The 13,489-nt window shown below is 33.6% G+C and overlaps 1 protein-coding gene across 1 annotated transcript in view; it reads right to left on the bottom strand.

Moving 5' to 3' along the window:
• The window catches only part of LOC105622968 (protein arginine N-methyltransferase 7), a 53,053-nt gene that overhangs the window by 6,058 nt on the left and 33,506 nt on the right, over positions 1 to 13,489 (bottom strand). Inside the window, exons 6-8 of the mRNA XM_012204373.1 lie at positions 2,158 to 2,387; positions 1,414 to 1,969; positions 1,178 to 1,338 (exon numbers count right to left, since the gene is read on the bottom strand). Coding sequence (XP_012059763.1) covers positions 1,178 to 1,338; positions 1,414 to 1,969; positions 2,158 to 2,387 — 947 coding nt within the window. The remainder of the gene's footprint in view (positions 1 to 1,177; positions 1,339 to 1,413; positions 1,970 to 2,157; positions 2,388 to 13,489) is intronic.

Raw genomic sequence — 13,489 nt, 5'->3', positions numbered from 1 at the left:
ATATAAGAATGTTTCAGAAATAGTTTGCCAAACTTTAAGATCATATTCCACATAGTAAAGACAAAAAATGTCACGAATTCATGTATAAACATGAATTCGGAAACGCTTCCTTCCCAAATCATAAACTTTTTTTTATTTTATACTTATTATTTATATCTATATTTTATTTTATATTTGTATATATTTTGTATTTTATACTTATATCTACATTTTCATTATAGAATTGCTGGAAATTTTTTCCGCACGATGCATGCTTCACATCAATATTGCATGCGATTATCGAAGACGTTCAAAAATTCTAGGAGTATTTTATATTTTTTCACGCGATAATACAGATTTCAAAGTAATCTTCCAAAGTAAACTTCCACAGAAATATTATACACGAGGGTCTTAATATATTCCTATTAATAAAAATCCAAAGAATTCAAATCAGGGAACGTGCTGGCCATATTATGTTTATATAACTTTTTTTTCATTCTTATAATGAGTGGAATATGATATATTTTAGAGTTTGGCCAATTATTTTTGAAATCTTGTATAACACTATATAATTATGGATAACAGTAAATATGTCAATAAATGGATAATTGTCCACAAATCAAAATGCCTTAAAAAAAAAATGATATTAGGTGTAGTAAAAAGAAATCCATTATTTTTGCATGAAATTGAATGGAAAAATAATAGATTTCTTTTTACTACACCTAATATCTCTGGAACTGTCAGTCATACGACATTCAATAAAAAATCATTTTGTAGATATTTAAATACTCTTTCGATTTTGTCATATGCGTTTTGTATGTGAATGTAGCCAATTTTGAGATATTTATGAAGACAGAATAAATTTACGTTCAAAAATAAAAGATCCTTTAAAGAAAATCTATCTCAGGAATTATTGGTCATATGAGATTCATTAAAAAACGGCATTGTTGAGGAATTTTATCAGCTTGCGAACTGAATGTTTATTTCTGTACAACGAATAGTTCCTAATATTTGAAAAAAAAGAACCGATTTTGTATGCTATTTTTTCAAGTCGGCCCTTACACATGGGGAGTTTTGATGTTAATAAGAATATTATTATAGACCTTTATGCAAAAAGCTTTGCAGCAATTTTTTTCTTTATATCGCCAAAAATCTAATTTTCCTGGACTAGTAAGCATCTACTCAATACAATACATACTCTAAAATAGGTATTTCTCCTGTTACTCTCTTGTGTTTATTGAAATTTACGTTCCGTATTAGATCGAGTTTTATGATATCAAAAGCTGAAGATAATGCTTTGCAAGGATATTCCCAAAGTGGCTGCGCCTCTACAGGATTGTCACTTTTCTCACTAGACATCTGAAAGTAGAATACTAATCTTTTTTTAATTTTATAAATGATAAAAAAAGATAAGAATGAACTAATGAAACCAACTTGAATAAGTTTGTCGAAAGAGGACAGATCAAAACCCTCGCAAGTGCCAAGAGGAGCTCTTATTTTCTGCAAATCCTTAAACTCAACAGCGACAGCTCTGATCGTCGCCATGACCGGCATTCTCGAAATACTCGATGGATATTTAGAAGCGAGATACCAGAATCGCAGATTCTCCCAAGGCACGATGGAGCTCAGGAAATATGGCTCGCCAAAAATGAAATCAATTTCGCTTGCCTCCGGCAGATCGTTAACCGACTCGACAATCTTTATTCGATCAGAGAGTTCGTTTACTTGCACGAACATCTCCATCGTTCTACGCGATAGGAAATTCTGCTCCAATAAAAACACTTTTGCACCCAATCTTGCAATCACGAGGGCTAACAGACAACCATCCGAAACGCAAAGACAAACGCTGTTTGAAGTAATCTTTTTTTGCAAAGCCTTTACATATCTCTGATTACGAATTGTGTCGTTTAATTGACCAATTCGCGTTCGCGAATACGCGATATGCGCCCAACAATTGCACTCGGGTCTTTGACAATCTGGAATCTCATCTCTGTAAAACATTTTCAATTTTATTTAATATAATAGATATTATATAATTAAAATTATTTTTAAATAGCCAGCTTTATAAAAGTGATTAATAATTCAAAGAGAAGAAATAAAAAATAATGACACTATAAATTATATGAAATATGTAGTGAATGTGTGTGAAATTATTACAGGAAAAAAACAAAAACTTACATTGATCCATTCAATAACTTAAACCAGAAGGAATATTCATCATGATAACCGATAAGATTGACCTCGGTGCCATATGTGATAGATATTTCTTCTGGAAGGTAATAGACAGCTTGCATCCAATGATCTCTCCACGGTATTAAATCCACCATCTTTTGCAAACATGAAACATCTTTTTTCATGTTATCAGGTACGTTTGGATGTTCCCATACAGGTGCGCAACTCAGCAACAACTATAATAATGATACATGACTGAAATTCATAAAAAATTTAAAAAATAATATATTATATATACGTATTAATTAGAGGATATGTAGTAGACTCATTTTTCAGTTTCGAATTTTTACAAATGAAATTAAGAGATTTATCGAAAAAATGAATTCTACACCAGTTACTATATACATTTGACTATCTAATAATACTTTAATAATAAAGGGAAACTGATAATTAATATGAAAAAAATGCATTCCATCTGATTCAACTAATCCGGGACCGGGGTAAAGTGACTAATAGTATGGGGTAATTTGACTAATATTAAAATGAAGATTAACGATTAATGTATATATTTTAAGGTACATCTTTGGATACATATTAACAAACTTTTATAAAAATGTATTTTAAATACAAACATATTTATTAAAAAATATTTATTAAAAAATAAAAAATGTATAACCTTGTTATTAGATAAATAACAATTTATTTAATCCGAATCGTTATCCAAATTGTAGTTATAACAAACATAATTATAACAAACATAATACGATAAGTTGTCCTTTATGCATTTAGAATGTACCCATATGTTCACAAAATTATTCTTAATGTTATTCTTAATATTATTCTTAATTCACATTATCATTACTATTTCTGTTACATTTAAAAATAATTTTACAAAAGAAAGAAGGAAGTTGTGTGAACATATGAATATATTTCATATATAATTATATATGTTTATGAATATTATTATTTATGAATGTTTTATGTATAATTATTAATATAAATATAATATAAATTATATATAAACATATATAATTTATTACATTAACATATATAATTATTACATTAACATATATAATATATTTCATAAACATATATAATTTATTACATTATGTATGTTTATACAAACTTATATTTATGAAAAATTTCTTATACATGTAATTTAATTGTTATTGCATATTTTTATTATTAAAATTCATTAAAACTACAAAAATTATCGCATTATATAGGTGCATTTAAAATAAAAAAAGAATACTCTCTAAATTCTTTTGAGTGAAATCAAAGAGAATGACAATGCAGCTATGGTATTTATGGAACAGAGTGAGATCGCCCTGGTAAAAAAAAGTTGATAGAAAGCGATTGAGAACGATAGGATTTCTATTATTGTATTATTTTCTATAAGTTTATATCATTTTCTATTATTGACGCGATCACGGTTGATCGGATATGAATCCTATCATATTTTATCAGATTTTATAAGATTTATACAAAATCCTGTAAGATCTGATTCAAATTAGTAAATTTATGAATCAAATTTCATATTCAAAATGATAAGATTTTTCTATCGTTTTCCATCAACGTTTTTACCAGGACGAATGACAGATTTCCTAACTTAAAATTTTAACGATTAATGTTTCATTCGCAAGGCAGAACAATGCTTCTTTTTGCTAAATTCGTGCAAAAACATATAGAATGAGTTTTTATCGAGATTGGACATGAGGGAACTAAACTTATAATATTTATCACTGAGGTAAATCTCTTTCCTGCCGAAAATTCTTATAATAAAATTCTTATACATATTTATAAGTAATCTAATAACAATTCTTGTAACAATCAAATAAGATCTCATATAAGATCACATTATATAAGATCTTATAAGTATTTGTGTAAGAACACAAAATCTTTTAAGTTCTGAAAACATCTTTTAAAATCTTATAAGATCTAATCGGTTTAAGATTTTCATAGAAAATCTGTACATACTCAGCAAACACAAAGTATACTACTACAATATAACCTGGAAACACGTAATATAACAATGTTATATTGTAGTGATATTAATGTAATATATTTTGTTATATAGCTACAAAATAATTGTTATCTACAATTATTGCATTATTTTGATATGTACTTGTTACAATAAAATAACGGCAATATAATCTCAAGGTACACGTTTATACAACAGATTAATTATGTCGAAGGTAGATAACTGTTATATTATATATTATGTAATATTTATAAGATCTATATATTATTGTTATATTCATATTATATAACAGCTGCGTTCGGCATTTATTTATAATTAGGGAATAACAATTTAGCACATTATATCATCATAACATTTATATCAAAAAACATGTATTCTACACAGAGTAACCTTCTACACAGTTTCTGATAAATATTGAAATTTCTTATTCTCTGTTCCTGTATTTTTCAGGTAAGTGACCAATGACGACTGTGGACAGAGAATGTTTTTTTGTAGCATTTAATTTTATTTAACAATTAAATTCAGGACATTAAATTCATCTGAAATTCCTGCAGAGAATAATGGGCATTCTACAACAAGTCATTATTTAAGCTTTAAGTCATATTACAAGAAAACTCAATTTTTAACAATTTAAGATTTAAAACTTAAGTCATAACCATGGAAAGGATAACATGGTGTGTGCAATTAGATAATGTCTCTTTCTAAATCTCTGCTTTCTCCGTCTACGACTGTTCATAAAGAGGAAGGAATTTGCCAACTGTGAAACGCTAAACAAAGGGCGGTATTCATAGGCCATTTTTATTTTAAAACTATCTTAAATAGTGTTTTAAGATGCTAATATTCTTCGGACATTTTAAGACTGTACTTAAGACAGTCTTAACTACAAAAATAAAAGCTTCAGTACAATTTCACGACACGAAACAGGGCGGTATTTATAATTGATTCATGAATTTAAGACTGTCTTAAGTACAGTCTTAAGATATCATAAATCAATCCGTGGACTGTAGACATTATTTAAGACGGTTTTAAAATAAGAACGGACTATGAATACCGCCTCATATTTCGCAGTTGATAGCTCTTACTCCCTATTGACACGGAGCAAAAAACAGGCGTAGTTTGGCCGAACTGCACACCATGGTAATAGCTTATTGCAGAAAGTTTACAAGGATTATCATAAAACATAGAATAAAGCCGTTGGATCATAAAGATATATATTGATTTATATAAGATGCTGGGCCAGCGGTCTTATATGCAATGCCCCTATATATATATATATATATATATACCAGGTGTAGCTTAAATTCGCTGTTTGCTCATAGGTGGCATTAGTGAGCGTACAAAGAGCTACCCTGGGCACATAACACATTTTTTTTTATGTGTTTGACATCTGTCAACATTAATCAGTGCACATCATCAGCAATTTCATACAACAACATATTTTTTTTCTTTCGTAATCATGTCTAGTTTTTTGCTTAAAAAAAAGCATATGCGGGAAGCTTTGCTTTTCTGTTTCAATTTGAAGAAATCGGCTGCCGAATCGCATCGAATGCTTGTGGAGGCCTATGGCGACAATGCTTTATCGGAAACAACGTGCAGAGATTGGTTTCAATGACGACAATTTTGACCTGAGTGACAAGAAGCGAAAATCGACCCAGAAAGGTTGAGGATGATACCCAATCGCAAAAAATGCTTGCCGAGCAATTGGATGTTTCTCAAGCAACCATTTTCATGCGGCTACATGCCATGGGGAAAGTTCAAAAGATCGGAAAATGGGTGCCACATGAACTGAACGATAGGCAGATGGAGCGACGCCAAAACACATGCCAAATTCTGCTTACCAGACAAAAAAGAAAGTCGTTCCTGCATCGGATTGTGACAGGCGATGAAAAGTGGATCTATTTTCAGAATCCTAAACGCAAGAAATCTTAGGTTGATCCCGCCCAACTATCTTCCTCAAAACCAAATCGCTTCGGATGGAAGACGATGCTGTGCGTTTGGTGGGATCAGGAGGGTGTCATCTACTACGAGCTTAAAATCTGATGAAACTGTTAATGTTCACCGCTACCATTAACAACTGATCAAATTGCACCGTGCTCTACGTGAAAAAAAACCGCATTATCGGAAAAGACATGACAAGCTGATTTTCCTCCACGACAACGCACCATCGCACACGTTAATAATGGTTCAAAACTATTTGGAGACACTCAACTGGGAAGTGCTACCCCATCCCACTTACTCACCAGACCTGGCACCTTCTGACTCACCTGTTTTCGTCGATGGGCCACGCGCTTGCTGAGCGGCACTTCGATTCTTACGAAGACGTCCGAAAGCTTGATAAGTTTGCCTCGAAAGATGAGGAATTTTTTTGGCGTGATATACACAAATTGCCCGAAAGATGGGGAAAATATATAGTTAGCGAGGGCAAGTACTTTGAATAAATTTGTTTTTGCTTCTTAGGAAAAAAAATGTATTTTTCTGAATAAAAAACAGCGGATTTAAGCTTATACACCTGGTATATGTCATTTTATGTATGATTGTTCTAATAAAGTATATAAATATAAGATTACGTAAGTATAATATAACTCATTATATAACAATTACATAACATTGGAATTATTTAGATTATATTCATATAATATTTCAGCATGTTATGAAACTATTCTGTACTTTTTCTGTGACTATGCAATAATTTTATAATGTTTATTACATTATTTATTACATTGTTGTATATAACTGTAATTTGAAGTGAATGGGAAATCATAATTAACATGTACGTTACATGTAATCAATACGTTATATTACTTATTACATTCTGTTTTATTACAGCAATATAACAGTTATATAACTGTGCTTGCTCGGTATCTTATAAAAAGTTCATATAGGATCTATAAGTTCTTATAAGAGAGGAATTTAATTACTTCTTCGAATCATATAAAATCTCATATCTTATATGAGATTACATAAAATCTTTAAGTTCTAAAAAGATCTTAAAAGAAATTTCAGAAATTCAAATAAAGTCTGTAAATAATTTCTAAAAAAACACATATATATAGAGGATTTTTTTACAGCAGACTGATAATATTTAATATATCATATAACACCATCGTAACAATTTTATTGAACTTTAGTTATTAGAATTTTTAAATTTTTAATTTAATAAACAAGCAAATGAAAGTAAACTGCGCGGTTAAAGATGCGCTATAATAAATTATATATATTCTTGTAATTCAAATGTATAAACAATAATTTTTCATTTTCGGACTTCCCGTTATTTTCAACGAACAAATAACGGACGGAGAAATCCATTTAGTTGAATCAATTTTTAATTTCTTGTTTGGATATGGGCAAACAAATCTTTGGTTGATGCAATAAAATAATTTAGTGAAGCCAAACATTTGGTTATTGTAAATAACTTTATCAGATATCAATGTTTATTAGAAACAAGTAAAATGTTATGACCAAATGCTTTGCTTCAACTAAATTATTTTATTGCATCAACTAAAAAATTTGTTTGCCCATATTCAAACAAAAAATTAATTGGTCAATTAAATGATCAGTGTAAATGTAACGCTAGGCTTTTAAATTCATTCTGATAATTCCTCAATTGCATCTTAATGAGTCTTTTCAATTCCTGTTGAAGGAGTACTGCCGTTAACATTGTCTAAATGAAACGCAAAAGCAATAAAATTGTAGAATTTTAATATATAATGTCCAATGTTAAAAATTGTCATTATAAATGACTCATCAGTTCTGATAAACATATTGTTACATCCGCACTGCTTCGATTCTCTGCGCGCTGAATCGTGTCATGAGCGAAAAGGATTGACAAGCGGTTGCCAAGAAGACGCGGGCCGTTAGAGTTAGATCGATTTTTTTTTAACTATGTTCCATTCGAGCTCGCTTCCTTCAAAACATTTTTCACTGTTACTTATGTGCCGTTGCCTCTGTATAAGCGTTAATAAAGAGTCTAGTGCCTTTTTATAATTTACGCGTAGTATTTCCGCGAGCGTGTATGCACGTTCACTTAGACTGGCGATTCGCTTGCGCGTAGCGGATAACGCATGGCGAATGTATCATTTAACGGGGGCTCATCCGATCCGGATCGAAAAATCCAGACGGAAATGCTTCGTTTGCCTATTAAGACAAGAAAAAGAGTTCAAATAATGAACTCTAAAGGGACGAATGGGAATGTCAGTGGAGTTGGAAAGCTCGAAAAGAACGTCCGAAACGACAGCCCATCGAGTCGTACGACAAGAGTGGAAGAAAAAACGCCGAAAACGATAGCCTTGCAGGCCGCGCTATCGGAAATACGACAGCTTCAAGAAAAGCAATCACGAGCAGATCACGAGAGACGGAACTATTAGTTGCGGCTTCGAGACGGGGAGCTGGCATAATTTCGAAAGAGACTGCCGGAAGCATATATCCCAACAACATCCAGTTAAGTCTTTTTAGCAATAATGTCCCGGTTTCAGAAGAGAAATTTCAGAAGAGGCGAGCGCGATGATATGATAGAGCTTCGCGTACAAGGGGATGCGTTCGAGGCTCGTGATGAGCTCGGTTATAAATTAAAGTTCCAATACGTTCGGCAGAGAAAGGTTGCCGTTGTGCGAGTTCCTCTCTAAATTCGAATTAATTGCACGAGCAAATCGTTGCAGTGAAACGTCAAAGATGATCGCGATTGGTTTCTTGTTTGAAGGGAAAGGCGAGCGCCATTCTGCAATGCGTGCAGGATATAGACAATTTAGAGTACGCGGAGCTAAAAGATAAATTTAGAGTTGCGTTTCGGAGAAGGTTATTTGTCACAAATGGCGTATTCTCAATTTACAAATCGGAAACAAAAATTCGGGGAAGATTTCGCCATCTTCGGTACCGAAATAGAGAAGCTATCATGTTCGGCGTACCAGAATGTATATACGCAATTCGGGAAAATCGCCTGCGCGCAGTTTGTTTCGGCATTGTTAGACGATTTCATAAAGAGAATATTGCAACTCGAAGGAATTATTTCGTTGCAGTTGGCAATAGAAAGGGCAAAAGCTATAAAACTTATCCAGGGGAAGAGCTATGGGAAAAAAGGAAAAAGTAAGAGTCGATATTTCGGGGAACGTTTTAAGGAAAGAGGAAAAAAAGGAAAAAGGAGGAAGAGAGATGAGAAGAAAGGAAAAAGAACAAAGTTAATTTTAAAGAAAATTTGCGAGAGTGCTGGTTGTGCGAAACAGTGGAACACTTCCGTTATGAATGTCTGAGAAAGGAGGAAAATTCGGGAAAATTCGTTAATTGATCTTAACGGGGCGGGTTCAACTAGAAAGAAAAAGGATTAGAAAGAATTGTAAAGAGTTAAAAATAAATAGAATCGGAAATAATTCGAGTTATTTTCATTATTTCGATATGGTAAATAATAAGGTTTGTCTTTTAAAATCGATACGGGCTCCGACATTTTGATCCTAAGTAAGAGATTCGTCAATGAAAACGGAAAAAAATTAAGTAGGGAAACTATAATTTGAGATACCCCACCGGGGAGAGGGTCCCGATCAAATTTAAAGTTCTCGCTAAAGTGGAACTAGGCTAATGCTCCGCGGTACTTCCTATGTTTATGGCAGAAATTATAGAGGATTCCATATTAGGGACAAATTTCCTGCAAACTGTGAACTTAGAAAACGTTTTTGAGTCTACGTTCGTTTCCAAGAGACGAATAGGGAAATAGTTTCGGGATGTTCTTGAATTTAAGATTTCTCGGAAAAAAGTCTTAGAGGGAAAATAGACATAAAAAATACTCCTGGTATTCTTGAAAAACTTCTTGCGGAAAATTCCGAGAATTTAGATAAGATACAGGAAAGAACTTTCGCCGAATTTTTGGCGGAGTTCGAGGATATTTTCGCTAGTGGGATTGTGTGCTAGAAACCGTGAAGGTTGAGCACGATATCAATTTAATAAATTCTATTCCTATAAAGCAGAGTCGCAACGAGTCCCCTATAAAATACAGGACGAAGTGATAGAATTATAGAAGATATGAAAAAACAGGAGGTAATTGAAGAATCGCAAAGCCCATGAGTTTCCCTAGCGGTCTTGGTAAAGAAAAAAGATGAGATTCTAAGATTTTGCGTAGATTATAGGAGATTGAACGTGATCACGAAAAAGGATTCCTATCTACTCCCACGAATAGACGATATCATCGAATAATTATCGGACAATTCCTAGTTCTTCACGTTAGACTTAAAGGAGCAGATACTGGAACTTCTATCCCCTAGATAGATCAAAATCCGCCCAGAGGATAGAAAGAAGACAGCTTTCTCTGTTAGTAGAGGGCAATTCAAAGTGATGTCGTTTGCAAAGCTTCTTCGACCTTCGAACGGTGATGAAAAAGATTCTACAAAAGTTACTCTCCGGGAAGTGCTTGGTCTATCTCGATGTAATTGTTTATGGAAAGAGTTTCGAAAAGATGATATCATCTAAGAGAAATCTAAGAGAAATTTTTCAACAATTTCGATCGGCAAACTTAAAAATTAATCTTAAGAAGTGTAACTTTTCGAGAAGGGAGATTAGATATTTGAGACACATTATTTGAGCTAGAGGAATCGCTACAAAAAAAATTGTGGCTATAAAAAATTGGCCTATTCCACATAGCAAGAATCAAATACGAAGTTTCCTAGAGTTCAATTCATATTATCGCAAATTCGTAAAGGGATTTTCCATGCTGGCTAAACCTCTTTACAAACTCACTGAGAACTGATGTAAATTTTGACGGGAAAAGAGTGTTACAGAGCCTTTGAAGAACTAAAATGAGTGTTAACATTCCCCCCCCCCCCAATTCTCTCTTTTCCCAGGGGAGAAGGAGAATTCATAATGGATGCCTCCAACATTGAAATCGCCGCGGTCCTGTCTCAGAGACAGGACGGAATCGAGAGAATTATAGGTTATTTTAGTGGTTAGTAAGGCCGAAAGAAATTATTGTGCAACCCGTCGAGAACTTCTGGCCGTTGTCGATTCGATAAAGTTCACTCATCACTACCTCTACGACGAAAATTTGTGGTATGAATAGACCACGCGTCACTTTTGTCTTTTAGAAATCTGGAAGAGCAATTGGCCCGCTGGATGGAAAGATGCAGCAGTATGAATTTGAAATAGTTCATCGGAAAGGATTGATTCATAAAAATACAGTTGGATTATCTAGAAGAGAATGTGAGGTGATAGGATGTAATTATTGTGAAAGCTACAAAACGTTCAAAATAAAAGCAATCAAGTAGTTCATATGATTTTCGAAAGAGAAAGTCTGGAAACTTAGTGTAGAGATCAAAGGGACCCTAGAATTTCGATCATTTATGGCAAAGAAGCGAAAATGCGCCCATCCTCGGAAGAAATAGCCACTCAAGACACTGCTCGTCGAATGTATTGGTCCTATTGGGATGCTCTTGTTTTAATGAACAATGTTCTGTATAAGAAATGGGAAGTTCTTAATTCGAAGGAAAATATTCTACCTTAGTTGTACCTCGATTAATTGTACCTCGAAAGCATGTAAGATAAATCCTGGAAGAAGCTTATGACTCTCCTTCTGGATATTTTGTAGTGAATAAAATCTTGGAAAAGATTCGAAAGAAGTTTTACTGAAGCAAGTTTCATTTGTAAACAGGATATAGAAAATTGGTGAAGGTCTTGCAAGATCTGCGTTTCAAAGAAGAGGCTTTCAGGGAAGGGAAAATCACTCTTACAGATTTATAATACTGGGTCCCCATTGGAGAAAATAGAAATGGACATACTGAGTCCTTTTCCCACTTCTTCCTTAGGAAACAAATATTTATCTTACCATCGTAGATTGTTTTAGCAAATGTATAGAAGTTTTTCCACTCAAAAATATAAAAGCCAAAGTCAGTGGCTGAAACTTTTATTAATCAAGTTTCTAGATATGGTGTTTCTTTGGAGATTCATACTGATTAGGGGAGGAATTTTGAATCCAGGATATTCGCGAAGTTGGCGCTCATGTTTGGAATAAAATTAAAAGAAAATAAAAAGAACGGCTCTGGCAAACTCAGTCTGGACAGGTAGAGCGCCAGCAGACGATAATGAGTTATTTAATGAAGTTCGTTTCCAAAAAAAGGATTGGGATTATTAGGTCTCAATGTTTTTATTGGCGTATATTTCTTCGAGACATGAGACAGTCGGTGTGTCCCCACTAAGATGTTTCGGACCTCAAGTTATTCGTAGATTTGTTAAGAGGAAATCCAAAGATAAAAGAAAAAGAATCGGTAAAAGATACATTGGAAAGTTAAGAGAAAAATTTAAGCAAATTCACAGTCAAGTTCGTGACCAAAATTAGGTCCGAACGCATGAAGATCTAGTACGACCAAAAGGTTAGACAGTTTCGTGAAGGACAGAAAGTTTGGCGTTTTAATCATAGGAAAAAGGATAGGAATCCTAAGCTACAGAGTAATTGGGAAGGACCTTTCACTATAATTGACAAGTTGACGTAGTCTTCGTATTCGTAGGACATAGGAGAAAGGTACATGCGAACAGGTTGATTTCTTATGCGGAGAGACAATTAGGAGAAAGTTAAGTTAGGTCTCCCAGAGCCCGTACATTAAAAAAAAAGGTTCAAAATATTTAGGAATTAGATAAGCTATTTACATATAAACCACTTACTGCATTTATTCTTTTCTAATCACAGAGTTCAGTACTGGTACAAGATTCGAATTCGTTCGCACATCACGGAGAGAAAGAGAGATTTTGTTCTGTGATTCTGGCGGCAGTAGAAGAGCAATCGGGACTGGCTCAAAAGAGAAAGATAAATGGAAAAAGAAAAACAACTTTAGGAGAATGATTTTTTTTAAGAAGTTCGCCTCGCGGTTTTTGAGTCGTGGTTTTTCTAGACGAAGGGCAAATGCCAAGGCGGGAATTAGGGGCAGAGGTACCGCGATAAAAGCTAAATTTCTTTCTGTCTGAAAAAAGAAATATCAAGGACTCAAAGCTTCAAGGAAGAGACAAGAAAAAGAGAACTCTGGTGAAAGGAGCCCTGCTCGGAAGTCTCCCATAGATCATGAGATGAGGGCTTGATAATTTGTGCAACCGCAGAGTAGAGCGAAGCCGTAGAGAGTGAAGCCGTCTGGAAATGTTGATTGAACATCGAAATTAATAATAATTGTCGAAACGACAATTTAAAAGAAAGGAGGAACAGTGTTACATCCGCGTTGCTTCGATTCTCTGTGCGTTGAATCGTGTCACGAGAAGGGTTGCCAAGGAGGCGCGGGCCGTTAGAGTTGGATCATTTTTTTAACTGTCAACGCATTTCGTTCGAGTTCGCTTCCTTCAAAATTTTTTTCGCTTGTTATTTATGTGCCGTTGCCTCTGTGCGTTAATAAGAGTCTAGTG

Source organism: Atta cephalotes (assembly GCF_000143395.1).
Source record: "Atta cephalotes unplaced genomic scaffold scaffold00051, whole genome shotgun sequence".
NCBI lineage: Eukaryota > Metazoa > Arthropoda > Insecta > Hymenoptera > Formicidae > Atta > Atta cephalotes.
This window is presented reverse-complemented; position numbering and strand designations above follow the sequence as displayed.